General features: G+C 47.5%; 1 protein-coding gene across 4 annotated transcripts in view; it reads right to left on the bottom strand.

Annotated features, from left to right (window-relative positions):
• Window positions 1–5,820, bottom strand: part of HIPK2 (homeodomain interacting protein kinase 2) — a 204,958-nt gene extending 199,138 nt beyond the window's left edge. The window contains exon 1 of one of the 4 annotated variants that reach the window (XM_047762979.1): window positions 5,551–5,820. In XM_047762979.1, coding sequence (XP_047618935.1) covers window positions 5,551–5,569 — 19 coding nt within the window. In that variant the 5' untranslated portion in view covers window positions 5,570–5,820. The remainder of the gene's footprint in view (window positions 1–5,550) is intronic. The other 3 variants (XM_047762981.1, XM_047762978.1, XM_047762980.1) reach the window with 3 other exon arrangements.
• Window positions 5,821–27,245: the final 21,425 nt, after the last annotated feature.

The following is a 27,245-nucleotide window of genomic DNA, read 5'->3' as shown; positions in this document are numbered from 1 at the left end:
CCATCTTGAGTCAGACCACAGTCCAATGAGCTCAGGTTTAGTTTTGAGTTTCCCTTCCCACCCCCTGAGCTCAAGGTCAGGGACCCTCCATAAACTTTTGTTAAATGGATGCTTTAAAGAAGTGCCCTGCCTATAAAGCAGGGGTGACAGTGCCTACTTTGCGGGTCTGTTAGGAGGACAAGTGAATCCATGAGGGTAGAGGGTGGGGCACAAACTAGGTGGGGTCTAAATCACAACTACTGCCATGAACATCAGATATTTTGGTTTCTTTTGTGTGTGTGTGTGTGTTTGCGTCTTTTTGCCCTTTCTAGGGCCACACCTGCAGCATATGGAGGTTCCCAGGCTAGGGGTCTAATGGGAGCTGCAGCTGCCAGCCTACACCACAGCCACAGCCACGCAGGATCCGAGCCACGTCTGCCACCTACACCACAGCTCCTTAACCCACTGAGCAAGGCCAGGGATCGAACCCACAACCTCATGGTTCCTAGTCGGAGTCGTTAAGCACTGAGCCATGACGGGAACTCCACTTTAGCTTCTTTTAGAGGAAAAATCAAGACCTTCTCCTCCCCTCAACAGGTTCCAGCTGTATGAAGTGGAACTATTCCGCATTTGGGCCTTTCAAGTTCACACTCCATCAGAGGTTATGCAAAGTCTGCTGGCATTATTCTGAACCTCGCCTTTGACAGCAACCTGAAGAGCCTGAATTGCCATTAGAAGACTACCAGAAAGCACTGGCAAATGACACTTTCAGAGAACAACAAAAAAATACTCATGTATCACACCCTCTTGATCATCGCTACTTTGTTCCATATAAACCTCAAAGGTGGTTCCTTTAAGCTTGGTCTCTATGGGAGGAAGGAAGAGAGAAACATAAAAAATAAAACATGAAGCACATGAGCAGCTGTAACTTGCATAAAGCGCCAAATTTTCTTTTGCAGGAAAATGATGTTTGACGACGCATCGCTCCAGACCCTGGCTCGCGGTTGAGTGGGTGCCTCCCCTCGGAGGAGGCCCTTGGTACTAACCCACCTCTGGGCGCTCCCTTGCCTGGCCTGCCGCCTGGGTTACGAGTGGATCCTGATGAAGGGCAAAGATTCTCTTTCATACTTTGGGATACTTTCCCAGAGGCGCAGCTGCAGCCCCTGTGGCTCTGTTCTAAAGGTTTGTTGCCTCATTTTTAAAGTGGCAAAGAATGTGCCACCAGAGAAGAGAAATCCTCCATCTGAAACCAGCAGAAGCTCGGTGGGAAGAAGGAATCTGGAAAGGTCACCCAGGGGGTCAAAAAAGGCTCTTTCTTCTGCGGCCACAGGGGGTTTATTATGGCTGCTGCCCAAATTGGAAAAGGAATAGCAGGAGATTAATAATTGAAATGTTGCTATTATTGGTTTTCTAAACTATTTGTGGGTTATTCTTTCCCTGGAGTCATTACGCCTATAAGCAGCTCAAAAGATAGAGGGATTTAACACGTACTGAGAAAAAGCCTATACAGCTGGGTGCTTTAACATATACTTGTTTCCAATGGAACCCTAGCACAATCTAATAAGGCTTAAAAAAAAAAAAAAAAAGCAAAAAGCTCCCAGAAGTTAAGTAACACACCCAAAGCCATACCCCAGATTTCTCTGACTCAAGTACTATACCACACTGCCCAGGACTGGGAATAAAATTAGTGAGCCTTGATGTGCTACATAAAGATGGAGAAAAAGAAAACAATATTTATACCTCCCCATTTTTAAAATATAAAACATAAACCCAGGACAAGATATTTTTGAACATGTGTCATCAAATTCTTTTAATGGAGGATGATTCAGAATCCATTTCTTGGTAGGTGTCTTCAGGCCCAGCTGATGACAGCCTTCAGCACAACAGTTTTGGGAAGTCTGACTGTGTGAGCCAGCCCCAGTGGACACAGCACAGCTCAGGTTCAGAGGAACACGGTGAAGGTGGAATTTAGGGTCCTCTATCCGGACCTGTGGCCCTACAGACCTCTGTGGTTGGCCTTTGCACTGCGTATTGGAAAAAGCTTTGCTAAGTTGGTGGAGTAAACACAATTGCAAGGGGAATGTTTAAGCTTCTAAAGAAAATAAAACTTCTTTATGTTTAGAATTTTAGAATTCTTTTTTACATTTTTTTATTAGTTGATTGACAATGTTCTGTCAATGTCTGCTGTAAAGTGACCCAATCATACATACATGTATATATATATATATATGTATGTATATATATATATATATATATATATATTCTTTTTCTCACATTATCCTCCAGCACGTTCCATCACAAGTGATTAGATATGGTTCCCTGTGTTATACAGCAGGATCTCATCGCTTATCTACTCCAAAGGCAAGAGTTTGTATCTACTAACCCCAAACTCTCAGTCCATCCCACTCCCTCCCTCTCCCCTTTGGCAACCACAAGTCTGTTCTCCACGCCCATGAGAATGTTCCTTTTCTATAGATAGGTTCATTTGTGCCATATTATTAGATTCCAGATATGTGATAGCATATGGTATTTGTCTTTCTCTTTCTGACTTACTTCCCTTAATAGTCTCTAGTTCCATCCATGTTGCTGCAAATGGCATGATTTTGTTCTTTTTTATGGCTGAGTAGTATTCCACTGGGTGTATGTACCACATCTTCTTAACCCATTCATCTCTTGTTGGACATTTAGGTTGTTTTCATAAAATAAGCCTTTTTAAAGAAGTTTCACTTGATGGGTACCAAGCCACTGAAAACGAACGTGCTATTTATAAACCTATCCTTAAAAGCAAGTCATGGAAGACCGATTACACTTTCCTACCCATTAATTCACTTTCCTACCTATTATCAGACTTACCCTGCGCAAAGAGTCTTTCTCTCTAAATACCTGGCAGTTCCAAATGTTCTGCCAATGCCACTGGGGCCCTCATGTCAAATCCCAACCAGGGGCAACTGTACCCCCAGTTAAAGAAATAAGTACATCCCCGAATTCCAGCTGAAAGGCCTGACTTGTCATTATTTATTCTTTTCTGGAGAAGCAGCCCATGTTCAATCTTCCAGGAGCTTGAAAGCTATTAGAAATCACTCTTCTGGGACAATTCCTCAGGAAAAGCCCTGCTCCTTCAGCACACACACAAGGAGCCCATGTGCTCTGCTGGGGATCTGGTAAAAGTCAGGTTCACTAAATCCAATGCTTGTCGCCAAGGAGAGAAAAAGGAGGTCACTGGAGTCTTAGAGGCACTCAACACAGGAAGCGAATGTGGGTTCCAGCAACACGATGTTTGACGATAGAGGTCATCCGTCTGTTTTAGAGCATGACCAACGGTCTCTTTCCACAAAGCCCCAGGGGCCTAGGCTTGTGCAGAGGGATGCTGGACCGGGTCAGCAGGGGTGAGGAGGCAGACTAGGAAAAGAACTACCGAGCTGTGCAGAAACTCTCGCAGAATCGAAGGGCACGAAGCACAGGAATAATGAAGAGAGCACACAGAGAAGACCAAGGGGGACCTGGGGTTGACGGAGGTGACCACGGAGGTCACCCGGGACACAGAAGGCAGGTTTGCAAATAACAACAGGGAGCTCCCGAGACCTTTGAGATCGGCGCTGATTCTTAAGCCACAACACCTTACTCACCCACAGGTCTTGATCCGGTGTCCTGCACTAAAAGAACACTGTGGGAAGGACAGGAGTGCCAAGTGTTGGCCTCCGAGGTATTTAGAATGAAAGGAACACGAAGGGAACCGCACGGTTCCCAAGACGGCTTTCGACAAAGTTGACAAAATACATCCCAACCGGCATCCCTGGCCCCCCTGTGAAAGGGAAAGCAGCCGTCTACTCTAGTTACAAATTCAATGCCAAGTTCCTTCTCCAATGCTCACCCAGAGTGTCCAGCAGAGGGAGTCTCAAAGAGGTACTTAATAAAGAGAAAATTGTTTCATTTTAACACTCCATAGACAGTGGGAGCATTGACTGTAGCCCCCTCCCAGAGACACAGGCGAACAATGAACGCCGACCGGGTCTTCCTAGCATGTTCATAGAGCCACCGGCATGCTCCATCCTGCGTGGTGGAGTGATCAGAAATTTCGTTTTGTTTTGTCGAATGGTTAAATGGACCTTGTGTTCTTCAGAATCAGAGAGGAAAGCCCCTGGAATAACATCTCTCTGTTGCCTTCTAAACAGGCCCCTTTGTTTCTAGGAGAGTCTGAAAAAAAATATTTACAGTCCATAGGTTATTTACAGCCTTGTTATCCAGGGCCTGACTGGTAACTTTATTCCATCCACAACCCTAATTCATCTGGAGCCCTGGAACTAATAACGGATTTTCTTTTCAGATAAGTTTTTTTTTTTTTTTAATCTCCCTTTATAACAGAGAGAAAACTATTAATGTGCTCCCTGTCTCACTGGCCGCGAATGTTCTCTGGGTTTATAAAAGAATTAAAAACCCCTCTCCTTGCCCCTCCTCTGTTCCCCACAAACCCTTGCCCTTCTCATTTGCTATTTCATCCACAGAATATCTGAACAAAACCGAAAGAAAGCCAGATGGACTGACGCTAAAAGTATGTAAAGGCTGCTATTTCCATGATTTCATGAGAAAAACATTTTCACGATGAAAAGGACTGGAAAAAAAAATCAGGCACCCTTTGGTTCAAAATTCCTCGTACTACAAGCACACACATACAAAAAACACACCGAAGAGTAAAAACTTAGTTGATTCCGGTTTGATTTCGGGGTGGAAGCTGACAGAACTGACTTAAGAGAAACGAAAGAGTGCAGGGGAAACGCGGTGCTTCTGCCTTCCGTTCTTTTCTTTCTTCCTAAAGACAGATCAGATCAGAAAAAGCACCCAACGCCAGGTGAAGGTGCACGGCGCAGGTTTACCCAGATCCAGCGAGACAAACCTCCTGGCTGCCTCCCCGACCTGAAAACCTAAACTACATTCTCCCTTACACACGCTGCTGCGGGCAGATTTTAGCCAATTTCATTGTTCTGCCTGGGTCTGAAATGGACTTTTTCCCTCTCTCTCCCCCTCTCATCACCTAGCCCGGTACATTCCGATCCGACAGCCCCCCAAAACCAGAGGCTGGCGAAGAATAAAGGAGCGTGGGGTGGGAATGGAGGGAAATGGAAGGGAGCTGTGAGGACAGAGTGGAAAGCAGATCATCCGAAAGGTAATTTTCTCCCGGGGGGGGGGGGGAGAAGCTACAGCGCATCACCTTTATTTATTACAAATAAATAAAAAGCACCGTCATGGATCGGTCTTTGCCCCGGCGCCCCCTCCCAATATCTTTTCTTCGGGCACTAGCCCACCCTCGCACCCCACCCCCCCGCCTCTTTCTCCACCCTGGAAATTAGATCTGTTCGATTCCGGAGCCCGGTCGTTCGCCGGGCAACGGAGGGGGCGGCGGGGAGGGGGCGGGCAGCCAGTTCGAGCCCCGGGGGTGGGGCGCGGAGGCCGGGCGCCCGGGGGCTGCGGGCCGGGGGCTGCCTGGCTAGGGGGCCGCGGGCAGAACAAAGCTGCGGGGGCCGCGGCGGCCGGGCGGCGCGGGGCGAACGGGGCCGGCGGGCCGGCGCCCCTTACCTTCGTACACGGGGGCCATCGGGGCCGGGGTGTCCGCGATTCATGGCAACGGAGAAGGGAACGCGGCGCGCGAGCTCGGCCCCCCCAGCCTCAGTCGGAATCTGCCATCTTGAGCCTGTGTCTCCGCTCTCGGCGCAGCCGGGGCCGCCAGCGCCCGCATCACCGCCTCACTTGGCCGGCGCCGGGGGAGGGGGCCGGGCGCCGCCGCCGCCGCCGCCGCCGCGGCCCGGGCCCTGCGCGGGGCTCCGGGGCGGCCGGGCGGGCGCAGCGGCCGAGGCCGAGGGCCGAGCGGCCGCGGCCCCCGAGCGGGTCCGCGGTGGGGCGGGAGCCGGGGCGGGCAGCGCGCGGCCAGTCCCCGGCCGGGGCTCAGCTCAGCATGGCTGTGTGTGGGGGCTTCGGCAAAAGTTGCACGGGAGGCGGAGGAGGGGCGGGAGGAGCCGGGGGAGGGGCGGGGGCGGGGGCGGGAGCGGCGGCCGAGCGCGCGCCAGCGAGCGAGCCGGGGAGCGGAGTCCGCGCGCAATCGAGCGCCGATGGCACGGATGCGAGGCGGGGAAGGCCGAGCGGAGGGCAGGAGCCGGCCGGGGGGTGGGGTGGGGGCGCGGATTAAAGGAAGCCGGGCCGGCGAGGGAGGGCGGGGGTGCGCACACTTGGATTCTGATTGGCAAAGGAGAGCGGGCCCGCAGGGGCGGCCGCCGCCGAACTTTGCGTGTGCGCGCCGGCTGGGCGGGAGGGGCTGCCCTGGAAAGGGAGCCCCGGCCGGCGGCGTCTAGCCGTCGCGCACCTGGCAGGCGCTGCCCGGGGTCGGGCGGGGGGGGTGGGGAGGGATGAATGGAGCAGGGGGCGCCCGCCCTCCCCCGGGGGGCGGGAATGCGTGAGTGGAGGAGCTTTTCAAATCCCGACGAGGTCGGGGATGCAGAAGCCATGCCGCGCTCGCTTAGGGAACGCAGGGTGGTCGCTGGGTTCCTGCGGGAATCTGCTTCCGCCCTGTCCCCTCGGCCACGGGGGCCGGAGGGCACTCCTCCCCGCGCCTATCACCTGGACGGGTGTTCCACCGACTTCCTCCCAGGCCCCTGCCTTCCTCAACACTCTCTCCCAACAGGGCTTCAACTCAACACTCTCCAGACTCTCCGCAGCCCGGAGCCTCGCCAGTGCACTCCTGCGGCTTCGTCTTGGATTCTTTGGTAGATGCCCTGCCATCGCCCCCCACCTAAGACCTGAGTCTCCTCTTAGCCAGTGTTTTTAAAACTGTGGGTCGTGACGCATTAACTGATCATGAAAGACATTCAATGGATGGCAACCAGCTATTTAAAATAATCAAACGCACTGGAATAGAAAATATTAGACCCCACTGCCCATAGTAAGAGTAACTATTTGTTTCATAAACCTTCTGTCTTCAGTTATCCATACTGGACAACGATGTAAGTTGTATTTCCCTCTCCGCGTCAGGACTCAAAAAAAGTTTAAAATCTGTATGTCGGGGGTTACAATAATGAAGGAACCCATTGTCTTCCCACTACCTCTTATTCTTCCCAACCTCCATACCCTGTGACAACCTTCTCCCCCCAAAATCCCCGAAGACAAGCCTTTTCACACACTTACCTAGTTTTGTTAGTTGCACATCATTTCCACCCCCCCCCCCCCACCCCCACCCGCCTTTGCTCAGGATGACCTTGGACTTTGCCATCTATCCTCCTTGCCTCTGTCTTCTGTGCTACAGTTTCCACCACTGCGCTTAGCCTAATGTCACTCACATGTGCGGAATCCTAGACTACCATGGCTAACAGGGGCCTCAGAGATAGTCTGTCCCCTCACCCAACCCTTTTAAAATAGAAAAGATGAGGCCCGGGGAAGTGAAGTATATTGCCCAATGGTATTAAGTCTTAGGGTTAAGCTCTCAGCTCCCACTCTGGTGTTCTTTGCTTCATACCATTCATTCATCCCTTCCATCTATCCACCTGCCATCTTCATCAGGTCTTAGCCCAGTTTACCATAACACACGGTTTTGTTTTTGTTTTTGTTTTTTAAGTGTTTGGCTACATCCATGCCGTGTGGAGGTTCCAGGGCCAGATCCTGAGCCCTTACAGAGATAACACCATGTAGTTATGCTATAGTCCACGGCGGCGGGGGGGGGGGGGGGTCCCACACAGTTCTGACCATGCCACACTCCTGTTAATACCCTTGAAAGAGTCAACCTCTGGCTATAGGACCGAGTTGCCCAGCTCCTTGGCTCTTATTCAAGAAAGTCAGGTTCTGACTTTCCAAGCACATGAGTTCAGCAAGTCACTGCCTCTCCAGCCAAACTGGTTTACTCGTGGTCCTCTGCCAGCCTTGGCCAGCTGTGCCTTTGTGCCTTTGCCCAAGCTGCCACTCTCCCACCAAGGAAGCCTTCTCCATCTTCTCTCCTTAACCAGATTCCACCTGTGTCTGGTCTGACTCATTTCCTCCACAAAACAGCCTGAGGTCCCACCAGATAAAAAGAGACCTCAGTTCAGCTCTCTGCTCTTTCACTCAGTAGCTTGGTCATATTATTTAACCTCTCTGAACTTCAGTTTCTGCATCTTGATTATAATGAGAATAGTAGGAGTTCCCGTCGAGGTTCAGTGGCTAAAGGATCCGACTAGGAACCATGAGGATGTGGGTTCGATCCCCGGCCTTGCTTAGTGGGTTGAGGATCTAGCGTTGCCATGAGCTGTGGTATAGGTCACAGACACAGCTTGGATCCCGCGTTGCTGTGGCTGTGGTGTAGGCCGGCGGCTACAGCTCCGATTAGACCCCTAGCCTGGGAACCTCCATATGCCATGGGCGCGGCCCTAAAAGAACAAAAAGAAAAAAAAATATATAATGAGAATAGTAATAATAACGACGTTCTTCCCCTGTACCTATATGTCCCTGTCGTGACCTTCACCGTACAGGTATTATCTCTCTTCCCCTTTGCAGTCATACCTAGTGGCACTTTCTGCAGTGATGGAAATGTAACCACTTGTGGCTGTAGAGCATATGAAACGTGGCTGGCGTGACAGAGGAACTTAAGTTTTCATTTTAGTTAATTTTAATACCGACATATGGCCAGTATCTACCATCACGGCTAATGCATCTCTAAACTCTAAGCTCAACAGGGGCAGAACCCATCTTGCTTGGCATTATATTCCCAGCAGTGGCACATGGTAGCTACTGTGCAAATATTTGTTGGATGAATAATAGCTACCATTTATTGCGTGCTCCCTTGTGCCAAGCACACCACCAAGAACTCGGTGTAACTTACTTTTGTACAGTCCTTCCTACAGCCCAGAAGTGAGATTAGATGAGAGTCAGAGTTCGTAAAGAGGGCTGGCAGATAGTAAAAGGTGACTGTTATTATCACAAAAACCTCCCTGTGTCGGAGTTCCCACTGTGGCGCAGTGGAGGCGAATCTGACTGGAATCCATGGGGTCTCGGGTTCCATCCCTGGCCTTGCTCAGTGGGTTGAGGACCTGGTGTTGCCATGGGCTGTGGTGTGGGTTGCAGACACAGCTCGGATCCCACATTGCTATGGCTGTGGCATAGGCTGGCAGCTGCAGTTCTGATTGGACCCCTAGCCTGGGAACTTCCATATGCTGCAGGTGTGACCCTAGAAAAGAAAAAAAGAAAAGAAAAAAAAAATACCTCCCTGTGACCAACTGATTTTCCTCTCTTCTTCCTCTAGGCTTACTGAAGAGCTTTGGCCTGTCATACACTCTCTGTTGTCCCCTGCCCACTGCAGCCTCAATGGTGACTCACCTCTTCTGGGGCAGTGCCCTGTCCCCACAACTGGGTTGGCAGCATCTTGGGGCAAGGTCCATGGCCCGCTCCTCTGGATGTCCCTTGGCTCAGGGCTTGCACTGACTGAGGCTTAGTAATTGCCTCTAACTTTGTTCCCTCTGCTGGTTAGCCATGAGTGGTTCTAGGCAGCCTCCCTGATATAGCTCCTCTGTCCCCCCAAGATTCACATGTTGAAGTCCTGCTCCCCAGAATGTGACTGTGTTTGGAGATGGGGCTCTTTAAGGAGGTAATTTAGTTAAAAGGAGGTCATTCGGGTGGATGCTAATCCGACATAACTGGTGTCCTTATAAGGAGAGAATTAGGACAGAGACACACAGAGGGGGGACCTCGTGAAGACCCGGGGGAGGAGGCCAGCTGCAAACCAAGGACAGGGATCGTGGAAGAGAGCAACTCTTTTTGTGTGTGTGCATGTGTTTGCCTTTTCTAAGGCCGCCTCCTGTGGCACATGGAGGTTCCCAGGCTAGGGGTCGAATCAGAGCTGTAGCTGCCGGCCTATGCCAGAGCCAAAGCAACGCAGGATCCGAGCCGCGTCTGCGACCTACACCACAGCTCACAGCAACACCGGATCCTTAACCCGCTGAGCAAGGCCAAGGATCGAACCCACAACCTCATGGTTCCTAGTCAGATTCGTTAACCACTGCGCCACAACACGAACGACCTGAGAGCAACTCTTTTGATGCTTTGATCTCAGAGCCTCTGGTTATATATATATATATATTTTTTTTTTTGGTCTTTTTGGGGCCGCAGGTCACACACAGCTCACAGCAACACCAGATGCTTAACCCAGTGAGCGAGGCCAGGGATCAAACCCACAGTCCTCGTGGATACTAGTCAGATTTGTTTCCTCTGTGCCACAACAGGAACTCCTAAATTTCAGTTCTTAAAGCCACTCAGTCTGTGGTATTTAGCATGGCAGCCCAAGCAAACTAATAAACCCACACAGAAGGTAAATTAAAGTGAAGAAAGGTCACTTTGTCAGCTGAAAACACCTTGAGGATGGCCTCCATCCCACAGGAAGGGGACCATCTCGGGCACGGAAATGGATTCTCATGAAAGAACAACGTGGAACCAGACGGACAATCCCCCCATCTCCTCTTCAGACCATCATGACTAAAGCTGACCTCTGCGAGGCACAACTTCAGTCGAAAACATTGAGCTGAGCCAACATACTTGTCATCATATAGATGGGAAGATGTTATTTAAATGAATTTAAATGTGTTTCTTTGAATTGCCAGATTGAGACCCCTGATCTGTCTTCCGTCCCTCCGGTGAGTGCAGTCAGGTGAGAGCAGAACATACACCCCACAGAGAAATGCCACCAAGGGAGTCCATGAGAGCAGGGTTGAGCAACAAGAGTTACATAACTGCCTTTGATGAGATGAATTACTGGGCAAAATGTAGGGTTCTCAAATTCCGCCTGAGAAGATGGTGAGGCAGGTCCGGGAGGCGCCAGAAGAGGGCACTAGAGAGCATTTCAGGTTGAGCGCTTGACCACCATCCTGGGTGAGACCGGGAGATGGGCCCAAGGGCTCCCACATTTGGCTTAGAGACCGTATGCCTTGTGCTTTATTTGTTTAATAAATGCATTGACACTTAGTGTTCAAGATGTTTGCAAATATTAGCTCATTGAACAAATCCAGTTTTTTATACTACCTAGAACTCCAGGTTTCCAAAAGTCCATGGAAGTTCAGGATGCTGGGAAAAACCTAATAAAGGCAAGAGGACTGGAAGGGACTTAGGAACTGTCAATGCTAGGTGCCTCTTCTTAACTTGTCTTTTACAAAATGACACCAGCAATAGCTGCCTCAGGGGTTAATAAAGGAGCTTTGGCCTCGTTTCAAGGTCATTTTCCTCCCAGGACAAGCGTCGAGGGGTCTTTTCTTCATTTATGCCTGCAGTTGAAAAAACATGCAGCATCACAACGTCCTCCGGGCCACCAAGAGGGAGATGGTTCTCTTTTTGGTTCAGGTGAGCAGGTGTTGTTCTTCATCTCAGGGCTTTCACACCTGAGCCTGTGCAGGTGGCACCTTACTCAGACTTGGTGTGCATTGCCCTCATTTCCCTTCCTGGTCTTTATTTGCGTCAGAGCCTGTAGTTTTGTCTTCAAGGATGTGTCCAGGGGGAGGCAGTTCGCTTTTAGGGGTTTGTCTTCCCAGATCACGCCTCTCTTTTGGCCTCTTGCTCTATGTGTGTGATTTCCTCTTTTGGACAATGTCTCTGTCTCATTTGCTTTTTCTCTGTATCTTTCTACCTCTTCCACACGTGATTCCTGCTCTCTTTCCTCTTCTCTTTTTTATTATTCTGTTTCTAAACAAGTCGTAATACAGGCCTGTATTTGTTTTAGCTATTCTTACGATAGAGCTTCTGCTTTAAATTTTCGATGGTCTTAAATGATACATTTTGTAAGGAACTGATTTTAGCAACTACAAGACTCCTTAAGCAAAAGCTTCTGTGGCGGGGAGCAGTGCACTGACAGGGGACTGGACATTGCATTCAAATTAGGAACAATAGGAGTTATGACTTTAAGGGCAAAGGGCAGGGCGAGGCTTGGCGGGGTGAATGGAATCTGGCAGCCTTGGAGAAATCACACCGGCAAGATCAGGGGAACAGGGAGACATCATTCATTTTCTACTTCTGCTTCCGGAAGGAAAACGATCAGACACCTGAACAGGGATAGAGGAAATGCAAAGAGAAGAAGGAACAACATTCAACAGAAAAGAATTATGGAGGAGTTCCGTCATGGCACAGTGGAAACAAATTCGACTAGGAACCATGAGGTTGTGGGTTCGATCCCTGGCCTTGCTTAGTGAGTTAAGGATCCGGTGTTGCCATGAGCTGTGGTGTAGGTCGCAGATGCGGCTTGGGTCTGGCATTGCTGTGGCTGTGGTATAGGCTGGCAGCAGTAGTTCCAATTGGACCCTATCCTGGGTTCCTCCATAGGCCTCGGGTGCAGCCCTAAAAATGTAAAAAAAAAAAAAAAGAAAGAAAGAAAGAAAGAAAGAAAGAAAGAAAGAAAGAAAGAAAGAAAGAAAGAAAGAAAGAAAGAAAGAAAGAAAAGAAAAGAATTCTGGAAATCACTTCCTCCCAAATCCAAAGCACAATCAGTCTATGAATGTCAAAGAAGCTGTAGACACACAGAAGACAGGGCAACGCTGTTGGAGGTTTCAGGGATGGCAGATTAGGGCACATTAGCATGAGAAGCAGGTCGGAGGAGCAATCCAGCACTGCAGGGAAATTTCTGTGATGCGGGGAGGTGGGTGTAATAACTTGGTTTGTCTGATATGCAGTCTAGGCTGAACTTGGGTAAACTAGGCAGATGCGGCATGGAGAGAAGCCTCTAGCTTGTGAGTGGGTATGGAAGGGAGGGTGGACACAGAAGAGGCTTTGAAAAGCCTGAGGGTCCCGTTAAGCCAAGTTAAACTTTGCTCAGTGATGAATCACTGGGCCTGTGCGTTTCTGTGCTGTGCAAAGTTTGTGTCATAAAGTTTCTTCCTCCTGGCATGAAAAAGTTCAGTCCTGTGTGGCAACCTGGAGGGAGACTGACCAATGGCAGAGGGCCATCTGGGCTGACTCTTTGCTCTGACATTGCTGTGAACTCTTTGATGCCAAATCCTCTGCCTTTTTTTCATCCCCTCCCCCGGTTGATCTCTAGACAAATATTAGTTAGATACTGTTAATCCCTTCATCCTTCTTGAATCAATCTCCCTCCTTTTCATATCAATGCATTTTAAACACTTCCCTTAACTTTGCTGGCCTGCCTGCCTTTCTTCCTCTTTTTCCTCCTTCTTTCCTTCTTTCTTCCTTTTTCTTTCTTTTCTCTTTTGATTTTCTTTCCTTTCTCTTTTTCTTTAGTCCCTTCCTCCTTCCCTCTCTCTCTCTTTCTTTCCTTTCATTCTTTCTACCAAAATCTTTAATTCATGAAATGTTCGGTGACTGCTTACTATGTGTTAGTCTGCTGCTCAAGCTGGGAGGAAAAAGGGAATAAGCCACAGCCCCTGCTTTGAAATTCAAAGCCAGCAGGTAAAGAGAGCAATACAGTATGATGAGTGCAGTAATTAAAGGATGAATATGGTCAAAGGGACAAATGGCAGGGGTGTGTTTATAGGATGGGAGGAGACAGATGTCAGTGTCTGGGAGGAGCGTGAATTGTGGCTGGGGGGACAGTATGTAGAGAGGCACATGTGTCCAGGATCTGTAAGAAGCCAGAATATTGCAAACACGAAGAACAAGGCCCCAGCTGAAGACAGAGGCAGAGTCTTGAATGTCAAGTCAAGGAACTACTGCTTTATTCTGTATATGCCAGATGTGGAGAGAAAACACTGAGTTTCATTTTGAATCATGAACTTAAGGTTCCTATGAGATATTCAGAAAGGGATGCTCCTTTGCCCAGTGGGTGTAGGGGGTTGGGGAATAGAACTTTTTTTTTTTTTTGAGTCATCATTATATTATGGGTGACGAGTCTGCTGGAGTGAGGAGATCACACAGGAACAGATTATACATGGTGGCCTTTCCCCAGTTCTCCAACTGTGGTCCATGTTTTCTTTTTTCTTTTTTTTTTTTTTTCTTTTTCCTGAGGGTTGCACCTGCAGCATTTGAAAGGTCCCAGGCTAGGGGTCAAGTTGCAGCTGCAGCTGCTGGCCTACACCACAGCTCATGGCAATGCCAAATCCTCAACCCACTGAGTGGAACTAGGGATTAAACCCACATCCTCGTGGATGCTAGTTGGGTTTGTTACCACTGAGCCACGATGGGAACTCCCCCTAGCTGCATTTAAAAAAAAATTTTTTTTAGCTGTCCATGCAGCATGCAGAAGTTCCCACGCCAGGGACTGAACCCAAGCCACAGCAGTGATACCAGATCCTTAGTGCTAGGCCACCAGGGAACTCCCCTATCTGCATTTTAAAAGATACATAAGGTTACAAAACAATCTAATTATATTGAGATACAGTTACTGAATATATGTTTCTTTATTGATACATTAAATAACAAGATCTAACTGCAGGCCCAATAGCTACAAAGTAGCAATGAATATAAACAATGTTTCAAGAGACCTCTAAGGACTGTCAATGTGACATAAAAATGCATGTAACTTCCATTGGTAACAAAATCACAGGTACTGCTATTACTCCTGTGGTTGACTTCCTACAGTTAGACTTGAAGATTTAAGGATCATGAAAATAGGGAGTTCCCATTGTGGCTCAGTGGTAATGAACCCATGAGGACTCGGGTTTGATCCCTGGCCTCGCTCAGTGGGTTAAGGATCTGGCGTTGCCTTGAGTTGTGGTGCAGCCTGGCAGTTACAGCTGCGATTCGACCCCTAGCCTGGGAACTTCCATATGCCACAGGTGGGGCCCTAAAAAGACAAGGGAAAAAAAGGATCATGAAAATAAAGAAGTCTTTTTTTCCCATATAAGTTTACAGATGCCCATGAACCCCTTGTGGATATGGTACTCTAGGATAAGAATTCCTGCCCTAACTTCATTTAGTATGATAATCAAGTTAGACAGTGAAAAACAAACATCACATGACATTGCTTATATGTGGAATCTTAAAAAAAAAAAAAAGGATACATATGAACTTATTTGCAGAGCAGAAACAGACTCACAGAGTTTGAAAGCTTATGGTTACTAAAGAGGATGGGGGAGGGGGGAGGGATAGACGGGGGTTTGGGGTTGGCATATGCACACTGAGGTATGTGGAATAACTGGCCAATGGGGACCTGCTGCCGAGCACAGAGAACTCTACCCAATATTCTGTGATCATCTATGTGGGAAAAGAATGTGAAAGAGAATGGATGTGTATACATGTATAACTGAATCATTTTGTTGTACAGCAGAAATTATCACAATATTGTAAATCAACTATACTGCAATAAAACTTTAAAAAAAGAATGCCTGCCTTTATGCTATTCTGCTATATTCCTGCATAGTATTTATTATTGTTTGATGTCACATATTATTTACTTACTTATTAAGTTCCTATTTTTTAGATTGTCTGATTCTCCCTGTTAAAATGTAACTTTCACCAAGTCAGGAGTCTTTGTCTATTGTGTTTGCTGATGTGTTCAACGAATCTAGAACAGTGTCTGGCACTTCCTAGAGGCTCCATAAATACTCACGGCATCAGTGAGGCCAGAAGGCACCAGCTTTGAGTCTAGGCAGGTGGCAGGGGGTTCTCTTGTCTTCTATTTCCCTTCCTCCTCTCCCCCTTCTCTGCTTTCTAGTCTCTTTCTTATCTTTTATCTTTTTTTTTCTTTTTTTGTTTTTTTAGGATCACACCAGTGGCACATGGAAGTTCCCAGGCTAGGGGTCAAATCAGATCTAGAGCTGCTGGCCTACACCACAAACACAGCAATGCCAGATCCAAGGTGCATCGGCAACCTACACCCAACCTACACCACAGCTCATGGCAATGCCAGATCCTTAGCCCACTTAGCAAGGCCAGGGATTGAACCTGTGTCTTCATGGATACTAGTCAAGTTCATTACTGCTGAACTACAGTGGGAACTCCTTTTCTTTCCCAATTCACCGGCAGCAGGTGGAAGTTTCCAGGCCAAGGAGTTGAACCCATGCCACCGCAGCAACCAGGCCCACAGCAGTGACAATGCCAGATCCTTAACCCACTGAGCCACCAGGGAACTCCTATCCTATTTCTTTGCCTTTACAAGCTCTTCTTTTCTTTCTTTTTTATTAGCCTCTTTGCACTTCTCCTTTATTGGACAAGAATGTACAGCCATCCTCCACATCCACAGGTTCTTCATCCTTGGATTCAACCAACTACTTGTTGGCAATTTTTATTTCCAGGGAGCGCTGACTGTACTCTGTCATGTTATATAAGGGACTTGAGCCTCTGTAGATTTTGGTAACTGCGGGGCTGGGGTGGGGTGGGAGTCCCAAAACCAATCCCCCATGGAAACCGAGGGATACATGTACGGACAATTCAACTGTGACCAGGCGGACCCAGGCCTGGGGCACCTAGAGCGCCTCCCTTGTGGGGCAGTGGCTAAGGACGTGGCCTTTAGGCCCACCCAAGTTCAATGTTTGCTTCTACATGGTACTTGTGGTCTGACCTTGGGCAAATCTCTTAACCTCTTTGTGACTGAGTTTCTTTTACATCATTTATTCATTCATTAGTCAATCATTAGAGGGCTCGCCATGTGACTGGTGCGGTGCCGGGTATTTGGAGTCTAGCGGGGGAGAAACACACAACACTGTGGTGTGACTGATGCTCTGACGCACAAAGGGCGAGGGCCGGATGAAGGCAATGGGAAATCTTGAGCCCATGAAATTCCCTCTCAGAGCTAAAGTCAAGGATAGCCCATCGGCACCATGTAATTTCAAATGAATAAGTTCTTGATTTTTTTCATTTCTGGACAACACTAAGGGGATTCAAACACATAGTATGTTACAAGAATAATTAAGTCTGGGCGTTCCCTTCATGGCTCAGCAGTTAACCAACGTGACTAGGATCCATGAAGATGCAGGTTCGATCCCTGGCCTTGCTCAGTGGGTTAAGGATCCGGTGTTGCTGTGAGCTATGGTGTAGGCCACAGATGTGGCTCAGATCTCGCATTGCTGTGGCTGTGGTGTAGGCCAGTGGCTACAGCTCCAATTCGACCCCTAGCCTGGGAACCTCCATATGCTGCAGGCTTGGCCCTTAAAAATAAAGAAGGTGGGGGGGGAAGGAGGACGAGAAGGGGGGATGAGAGGGGGGAGGGGGAGGAGGAGAAGAAGAAGAGGAAGAAGAAGAAGAAGAAGAATTATGATTAAATCTCCATTTAGTCTACCCCCAGATTTTATTTTCTTCCTCCAGTCACCCCAGGATTCCACTGTGTGGACTGACTTACACCCTTGCCTTCCTTTTGGGGTTAAAGGAAGAGGGCAGAGCAAAAATTCCATGGCTGGCAATTTCAGGGTCCTCTTTGGTAGATGATGAAAAAGAGAGGACTGTGGCTGCCCCCTGAGGGCTAATTTTGCCCAGACATGGGGGCACACAGGATGGAGAACATCTCAAGAAAGTGACTGGTAAGCCAAACACGGAGGAATGAGGAGGGCAGAGGAATGAGTGTTCCTGGCAGCAAGGGGATCTGTCTGGAGAATGGGAACTCACGGCCCCTAACTGGGGAAACTCAGTCTGCCTGCAGCATTAGGGGTGAGTAGGAAGCTGGCAAGAGAAAGAGTAATGGGGAAGGTGGGATAGAAGGAGGTCAGAGGGGTATCACTGGGGCCAAGTCATGCGAGGCCTTCTAAACCTCATCAGAGTGTTGGGCTATGTCCAGAGACATATATGGGACTTTAAGGGGTGACAAGATTAGAGTTTAGTTTTTTTTTGTCTTCTTAGGGCTGCACCCACCGCATATGGATGTTCCCAGGCTAGGGGTCGAATGAGAGCTGCAGCTGCAGCTGCCAGGCTACACCATAGCCACAGCAATGTAGGATCCAAGCAGCATCTGAGACCTACACCACAGCTCACAGCAATGCCGGATCCTTAAGCCACTAAGCGAGGCCAGGGATCAAACCTGCATCCTCGTGGATACTAGTCGGCTTCTTAAACTGTTGAGCCACAATGGGAACTTCGAGATTAGAGTTTTTTTAAGCCTTTGTTGGCTGTAGAGTGGGGATAGATCAGAGGAAGTAGGATTAGGAGGCAATAGATAAAGGAGACCTGGGCCGTGGTGATAGCAACAGTTAGGAGAAGTGATTGTTTTCAGGAGACACCTCAGAGTTGTAATCTCTAGGCCTTAATAACTAGTGGGGGGTGGCGGGCGGGGGGGAGGGGGGAACGTGCTAGGGGTTAAAGTGTCTCCAAATCACGTCACCCACTCCAAAAAGGTATGTTGGGAGTTCTCATTGCGGAGCAGCAGAAACGAATCCAGCTAGGAACCATGAGGTTGCGGGTTCGATCCTGGTCTCACTTAATGGGTTAAGGATCTGGTGTTGCCGTGAGCTGTGGTGTAGGTCGTAGCTGTGGCTTGGATCCTGCGTTGCTATGGCCCGGGCATAGGCCAGAGGCTACAGCTCTGTTGGACCCCTCACCTGGGAACCTCCATATACTGCGGGTACGGCCCTAAAAAGCAAAAAAAAAAAAAAAAAAAAAAAGATATGTTGAAGTCCTAACCCTCAAGCCTTCAGATGGTGACCTTATTTGAAAACTGGGAAATTGCATATGTAATGAGTTAACTTAAGTCATAGTGGAGCAATGTAGGCCCTTCTGCAGTACAACCAGTGTCCTTATAAGAACATGGCCATGCAAGGGCAGAGATCCAGGGAGAGGCCACGTGAAAACAGCAAAGTGGAGGGACCCTGGCCCTGGGATGCCCAAGACTGCCAGAGACCCACCAGGAACTAGGATCAAGTGGGGAAGAAATCCCCTCCAGGTCTCGGAGGGAGCATAGCCTGCAGACGCCTGGATGTCAGCCTTCTTGCCTCTATGACTGTGAGATGATACATGTTGGGTGTTTCAAGCCACTGAGTTTGTGGTACTTGGTCACAGCAGCTCAAGGAAACTAATATAGGGGACGGTTAAGCACACACGCCCCCCAGCTAACACCCCGAAGGATGAACACTTAGGCTACTCTGAACTTTGATTATTATAAACATTACAGAGCAAGAGGAGCCGGGAAATAGGAACACAGATTAAAAGGAAAATCCCAAAAATTCTTCAAATCCATTCAGAAGTGCCTAAGGACCCACAGCTGCCACTGGAACTCTGCCCCCTCACCCCCTGTGGTTTGCTGCCTGGGTTCGGATGAGGTGATGTGTGTAAAATCGCTTTGTACACATAAAGCTTTTTCTTTTTTTCTTTTTTTTTAAGGGTTGCACTCTCAGGGTATGGAAGTTCCCAGGCCCAGGGTTGAATTGGAGCTGCAGCTGCTGGCCTGCACCTCAGCCTCAGCTGCACCAGATCTGAGCCATGTCTGCAACCCACATCATAGCTCATGGCAACGACAGGTCCTTAACTCACTGGGTAAGGCAAGGGATGGAACCTGCATCCTCATGGATACTAGTGGGGTTTGTTACCACTGAGCCACAATGGGAACTCCCTTTAGTCTGTTTTCTAATAACTTGAGAAGTTATAGAGAACACCTGTACTTTTAGCATCTCTGTATTAACGAAATGTCCAACTGAGTGACTAGGATTGGATGATCTTTCTACTGTGGTCTCAAATCACTCCATCCTGTAGGAGTACTTTCTTCTATTGTATTTTTAGGTCTGTACGCCTAGTTCTAGGTCAATTCCTCCTTCAACCCACACTGAACCTTAACTGCTGCTTTGTAATCTGAGCATTATGGTTAGTTAGGCCCTTGGGTGAAGTGCCAGAGGCATCTATTTATATGTTCCGTCATTTCCTCTTCATTGAAAAGTGCACCTATCTCCTTACAATAACTTCCTTTATTCCCATGCACCTGTGACTGTGTGGCAATCATTCTCTCCTAAATGGCTGTATCAGGATGTTAGGCTTACTAAATAATCTGTCTGAGCTCTAGAGTCAAGGTAGCTTTAGTTTAAAATGCAAATAGGGACCATGAGGATCCTTTGGGTTTGAGACGTAAATGAAGTCTTCTAACTTCCCCTACTTCTACTAGTGCTATTAACAGTATCATGATGATGGGGGGCACAGGGTGGGCTGTGCCTGTGGCATGCAAAATTCCCAGGCCAGGGACCAAACCTGAGCCACAGAAGCAACCAGAGCCATATCAGTGACAACATGGGCTCTCGCTAATTTCCACTCATCCTCCTTTATTTTTCTTCCCCAATTGTTCCTTCCTTCCTTCGCCTCTCTTTCTCCCTTGTTCTCTCCCTCCTTCCTTCCTTCCTTCCTTCCTTCCTTCCTTCCTTTCTCTCTCTCTCTCTCTTTCTCTCCTTCTTTATCTCTTTCTTTCTTCTTTTTAGGGCCTCACCCATAGCATATGGAAGTTCCTGGGTTACAGGTTGAATCAGAGCTGCAGCTGCTGCCTTACGCCACAGCCACAGCAACTTGGGATCTGAGCCATACTTGTGACCAACACCGCAGTTTGCAGTTATGCCAGATCCTTAACCCACTGAGTAAGGCCAGGAATTGTATCTACATCCTCAAGTAGATAACATTGAGTCCTTAACCTGCTGAGCCACAACAGGAACTCCCCCAATTGTTTTCTATTCAGCCTTTATGCTACCTTTATGTTTGGTTTGGTTTGATTTGGTCTTTTTGTCTTTTTGTTTTTTTAGGACCACATCTGTGGCATATGGAGGTTCCCAGGCTAGGAGTCTAACAGGAGCTGTTGCTGCCAACCTACACCACAGCCACAGCAACACCAGATCCAAGCCGCATGTGTGAGCTACACCACAGCTCACCACAAGGCCAGATCCTTAACCCACTGAGCAAGGCCAGGGGTCAAATCTGCGTCCTCATGGATCCTAGTTGGATTCGTTTCTGCTCTGCCATGACGGGAACGCCTATCCTACCTTTAAAGAAAGGAAAATTAAATAATTATTTAGAAAATCTCCCTTCCACTCAAGACAACCAAAACCTATACAGTGTGAGTGATCAGGCAAGAGCAACTGACAAGAACACAGTGCTTCAAAAGAGGGGTGACTCCTTAAACTCCTCCAGAAGAGAACTCAAGTTTCTGCTGTGATCAAACTAAGTTACATGGTAATAAGGAAAATTTTTAAAGTCAGACCCTTTTGTCCCTTACTGCTGGGTGTTCATTCTCACAGATAAAGTGGGAAATTTAGGTCTCTGTATTAAATTTGTATGAAGGAATGGTTGTTAAAAGAATGTGTAACAATGGTCGCATGACTGATTGATAGCAGTTCTGGATTTTATATCTGGTTATTCACTTAAAAAAAACCCAAACAGGGAGTTTCTATTGTGGCTCAATTGTAACAAACCAGACTGGTATCCATGAGGATGTGGGTTCAATCCCTGATCTCGTTCAGTGGGTTAAGGATCTGGCATTGCCATGAGCTGTGGTGTAGGTCCCAGATGTGGCTCGGATCCCTCATTGCTGGTGGCTGTGGTGTAGGCTGGCAGCTGCAGCTCTGATTCGACCCCTAGCCTGGGAACTTCCATATGCTGAAGGTGTGGCCCTAAAAAAGACAAAACAAAACAAAATAAAACAAAAAAACAAAACCCAACCAAACCACAAACAGAAGCACTAATACGTAAATGGAAGCCACCGTCTTGGTTAAGCAACACAGCTGCCGTAACAGAGCAACGCTAACACTGGCCTACCACAAGGGAAGTTGACTTATCACAACAGTCCAGAATGGGGGTTTGGCAGGTGGCCTTCCAGGCAGTGATGCTGGGACCCAAGCTTCTCCCACTGATGTGTGGGACCTTGGAGTCCTGCGCTTCCAACTGGCAGACAGGAGGAGAATAGACGGTCCCGTTAGGAGGTTTTGATGCACCAGGACTAGGAGTGGGAACCCTGTCTTCCATCCTGATTCCAAGGGCTACAACTCAGTCACGTGGTTCTATCTAACCGCAAGGCAGATGGGAAATGCATCTATGTGAGCATCCGAGAGAAGGAGAGCAAGTTACAGGAACACCACACAGTCCCAGAACCGCCAAGGGTCCAGTTCTACACTGGGTCATATTCAGAGAAACACAGGTTCAGCCTCAAGAAAGAATCACAATAAGAAAGTTAAATTAAAACCCTAGCTGCTCAAGAAAGCTTCAAAGAAGAATTATGCTCTTTTTTTTTGTCTTTTTTTTAGGGACGCGCCCATAGCATACAGAGATTCCTAGGCTAGGAGTTGAATTAGAGCTACAGCTGCCAGCCTACACCACAGCCACAGCAACACTGGATCTGGTTGCCATGACCTGTGCTTGAAGACATGGCTCGGATCTGGTGTTGCTGCGGCTGTGGTGTAGGCCGGCAGCTACAGCTCTAAATTGACCCCTAGCCTGGGAACTTCCATATGGGGCAGGCGCAGCCCTAAAAATAAATAAAATAAAATAAAATAAAATAAAGATGCATTTGATAATGAGATATGCAAATGGGTGGTAGTTCTCATGAAATTTAGAAAAAAGAAGGGAGGGGAAGAGTGTGTCTGTGTGTCTCCACATCATAATGTTCTTTTCCTTGGAAATGCAGTTTCTGAAACAGAGCAGCGCATGCGCGTATATCAGGCTATGCTGTTTCCCACAGCAAGCGCACCCCCAAGACTGTCTGATTCCATGCTCAGCAAGCTACCTCCTCTCTGGAAATGTAATTTACCAGTTTCATGTATATCAGAAGGTAAGTGTCCTGGACCTAAATATTTTGGACCGTGGATCTCTCACTCTAAATTAATACACTGTGCTATGATTTGGGGACAAAACCAAGCTAGTCTGTGGTATGGTTAGAATGGATCAACTCATCAGATCCTGATGACTCAGGTAAACTGAAAACAGAGTTCCCAAGCCACAAGGCTGAGCCCTGGACCCTGGTTCCCCAAGATGCTGCAGAGATATAATCCCTATGAGGCCAGAAGGCCAGCCAACCCCACCCATGATCTGTTTGCTGGTTGGTTTCTGGCCTGTGTTCTCAACCCCTCTCTTTTTTCCTTTTTCTTTTTAGGGCCACACCTGCAGCATGTGGAGGTTCCCAGGCTAGGGGTCCAATCAGAGCTACAGCTGCTGGCCTACACCACAACCACAGCAACCCTAGATCTGAGCCATGTCTGTGACCTATACCATGGCTCATGGCAACACTGGATCCTTAACCCACTGAGTGAGACCAGGGATTGAACCTGTGTCCTCATGGATACTAGTCAGGATCTTTACCACTGAGCCATGACAAGAACTCCTCTCACCCTCTCTCTTGTCTTTATTTTCTTTGTAGTTTCCAGAGGTTGAAGATCCTATCTTTTAGGTTAACTTACTGTAGAACTTGCCCCAGCATCTACATACAGTTTATTGACAATAAAAACATACAAATTAAATCCTACTCCTGGGCATCTATCTGGATAAAACTTTCACTCAAAAAGATATATGCACCCCTATGTTCATTGCACCACTGTTCACAGTAGCCAAGACATGGAAACAACCTAAATGTTCATTGACAGATGAATGGATTAAGAAGTGGTATATATACACAATGGAATACTACATAGCCACAAAAAAGAACAAAATACTGCCATTTGCAGCTACATGGATGCAACTAGAGATTCTCATACTAAGCGGCCTGAGCCAGACAGAGAAAGACAAGTACCATATGCTATCATTTATTCATGGAATCCCAGATTTGGCACAAATGAACCCATGTACAGAACAGAAACAGACTCACAGATACGGAGAACATTCTTGTGGTTGCCAAGGGGAGAGGAAGGGACTGGGATTGATGGGAGTTTGGGTGAGCAGATGCAAACTGCTACATTTGGAATGGATAAGCACTAAGATCCTGCTGTACAGCACAGGGAACTATGTACAACCACTTGTGATAGAACATGATAGAAGATAATATGAGAAAAAGAATGTATATATATGTATGATTGGGTCACTCTGAGGTACAACAGAAAGTGACAGAACATTGTAAATTCACTATAATTTAAAAAAACTTACAACAAACAAACAAATTAAAACAATGATAGCCGGAGTTCCCATTGTGGCGCAGCGGAAATGAATCCGACTAGGAACCATGAGGTGGCGGGTTCGATCCCTGGCCTCCCTCAGTGGGTTAAGGATCTGGCATTGCCGTGAGCTGTGGTGTAGGTCACAGATGTGACTTGGATCTGGTGATGCTGTGGCTATGGCATAGGCCAGCCGGCTACAGCTCCAATTAGACCCTTAGCCTGGGAACCTCCATATGCCATGGGTGCAACCCTAAAAAACCAAAAAGACAAAAAAAAAAAACCCCAAAAAAACAAAACAGTGATAGCCATGTTGGTAGTTATCCTTCAGGAATTCCATGAAGCAAAGCTGGGCAAATGGTTAGCTGGTCCCCTTCAGCCACCAGGGATGTGGGGCAGTGAGAGGGCTCAGGGAGAAGTCTACTTAGGTAGCCAGAGGAACCCAGTTTGCTCTGAGCTAGGGCTTTGCCTACTAGGTCAAGTCTGCTGTGAAGGAGGAAGGAGAAGGATGATGGTCACTCCTCTCCTCCAAAAGAGATGTTTTGGAAAAACTTTTTAAGTGGTAAAAATCATTTGGTATTATTTGAGGCCCAGGTAAGAAACCCTCAATAGGAAATAAGGCAAAATGATACAGGAAAAAAAGAACCCATGTGAATATTTGATGCAACATTATCTGACCCACACCTAGAAGGGTCATGTGGGCTGCGTGTCTGCAGCCTGCCTAATTCATGGCTAACCAGGCAAGACGATCAGATGGGAGCCCCATTTTCTACATATATAGTTGAATGGTTATCTACCACGTGAATGACAAAAACTAAAACTCCGTGAGGAAGAAACCCTCTCCCCCAAAAACCTCCCTGCAGGTATCCAACTGGTCATTGGTACTTTTAAAAAGTATTTATTGAACACCTGCTATGCACCAGCCACTGCTTTAGTGTGTGGCTCATATGAGTGAACACCTTTGTCTTGGAGTATATGACAAAACAGACCCAGAAGAAATGGACAAACAACATCCCAGCAGCATGGGATCATGGCCAAATGAACGATTCATGGGAGTTCTCGTTGGGGCTCAGTGGTAATGAAACTTACTAGGAACCATGAGGATGTGGGTTTGACCCCTGGCCTCTCTCAGTGGATCAAGGATCCTGTGTTGCTATGAGCTGTGGTGTAGGTCACAGATGCAGCTCGGATTTGGCGTTGCTGTGGCTGTGGTGTAGGCTGACAGTTGTAGCTCAGATTCGATCCTTAGCCTTGGAACTTCCATATGTCACAGGTGCGGCCCTAAAAAGCAAGCAAACAAACAAAAAAGATTCATATTACAAATTCTATTGACTTTCAGGGGATGGAAGATCACAGTCTGGTGAAATAGTCAAGAAAAGGTTAAATTGTGAGCCAGCCATTTAGGGATGAATTTGATTTAGAAAAGCAGAGAAGAAAAGGCAACATATTTCATACGAAGCGGGACAGCATAATAGTGGGAGCATTTACAAAGTGCTCTATAGTTTGCCGAGCACTATCTCATCCATGCTGCAGAGGTGGAAACGGGCAAACGTGCTTAGAACCCAGTGCTGATATGAAGCTGACTTGGCAAAAGGGCACCATTCCCCCTTTCCCCTCTACCCTTCCTTCTTGTTCCTGATCAGGGTCCACGGCCTCAGATGGACTTGCTCCTCTAGAGCCCTTCTCCTGGGAACTCCTCCCCACAGGAGTGGCCAGGGGAACCAGGAAGCCGTACTCTTCTGGATACACCGTCTGTGCGGGCACGCGGACATGCGTGAACACTAACAGTTGGCGTGGGACAGTTTCCATTTGCGGTGAACAAGGCATTTTGCATCTTATAATCCCAGATTAAATACTCCTGGACTTCAGAGGACTTCCCTGTCTTAGCCAACCTTACTGCTCACCCTGTCCGAGTTCAAGGTGGGTCCATTCTTCCTCCTATTTCACAGCCCCATCTGTCTTTCCTCCGTCTCCTCTCGCTGTAGGCTGCTGGCTCCCCCAAACCAGGTCCTACCAGCCCCCTTCAGTCTTCAGGTCAAGCCCAACCACTTTCACTATCTCTTCTCCCTCTGTACATGCAACTGGAGATGATGTGCCCGCCTCTGCACCTCTGCCGTGGTTCTTACGATCCAGCAGTGGCACACCATATCCCTTTGAGAAGCTGATGAATGCTTTGGACCCTGGACACACACACACCCAAAAAAATGTGTCTGATTTCAAGAGACGCATGTTGCCCTGAAAACATCCCTTTTAGAGAACACGTTTGTTTGGTACAAATCACAAACTTCCATGCTTTCAAATATACTTTTATATTACTTGATCTAACATATGTCTTATGGTCATGATTAGACTAACCTTGAAAACAAAGCAGTTATAGAATTTTTTTTGGTGGCCCTCTTAGAACTAGGTAGACTGTAGAGCACATGGAAGGTATAAAAGCATCATCATCATAACAAAATGTGGTCCATCCCTAAATGGAATATCAATTAATGATGAAAACATAAAAGAGCTATCAAGCCACAGAAAGATATGGAAGAATCTTAAGTGCACATTGATAAACGAAAACGCCAGTGTGAAAAGGCCACATGCTGTATAATTCCACCTAGACGACATTCTTGAATAGGCAAGCCTATGGAGACATTAAAAAGATCAGTGGCTTTCAGGGATGCGGGGGGAGGGAGGGATGAAAATAGAACACGGGATTTTTAGGGCAGTGAAACTATTCTGGCTGACACTATGATGGTGGATATATGTCACTACACGCTTGTCAGCACCCACAGAATGTACAACACAAAGAGTGAACCCTAGTATGACCTATGGACTTTAGTTAATGATAATGTGTCAATATTGGCTTGTCAGAATTGCCTTCGTGGCTTATTGGTAATGAACCCGACTAGCAACCAGGAGGATGCAGGTTCACTCTCTGGCCTCGCTCATTGGGTTTAGGATCTGGTGTTGCCATGAGCTGTGGTATAGGTCGCAGATGCTGCTTGGATCCCACATTGCTGTGGCTGTGGTATAGGCTGGCAGCTGCAGCTCTGATTTGACCCCTAGCCTAGGAACTTGCAATATGCCACAGATGTGGCCCTAAAAAGCCAAAAAAAAATGGCTTGTAAATTGTACAAAGGTACTATATATACTAAGGTAAGATGTTAACAAGACGAGAGAAGAAATTGGGGAGTGAGTAATTGGGGAACTGTATTTTCTGCAGTTTTTTTATCTGTAACATTTCTAAATTTCTAAAACTGTTCTAAAAATAAAGGCTATTAATTTTTTTTTTTTAAAAAAGAAGCGTTTCAGGAATTCCCGTTGTGGCTCATTGGTTAACAAACCTGACTAGCATCTATGAGGATGCGGGTT

This window comes from Phacochoerus africanus, chromosome 16, assembly GCF_016906955.1.
Source record: "Phacochoerus africanus isolate WHEZ1 chromosome 16, ROS_Pafr_v1, whole genome shotgun sequence".
Taxonomy (NCBI): Eukaryota; Metazoa; Chordata; class Mammalia; order Artiodactyla; family Suidae; genus Phacochoerus; species Phacochoerus africanus.
Note: the sequence above shows the minus strand (reverse complement) of the source record. Positions and strands in the feature narration are given on the sequence as shown.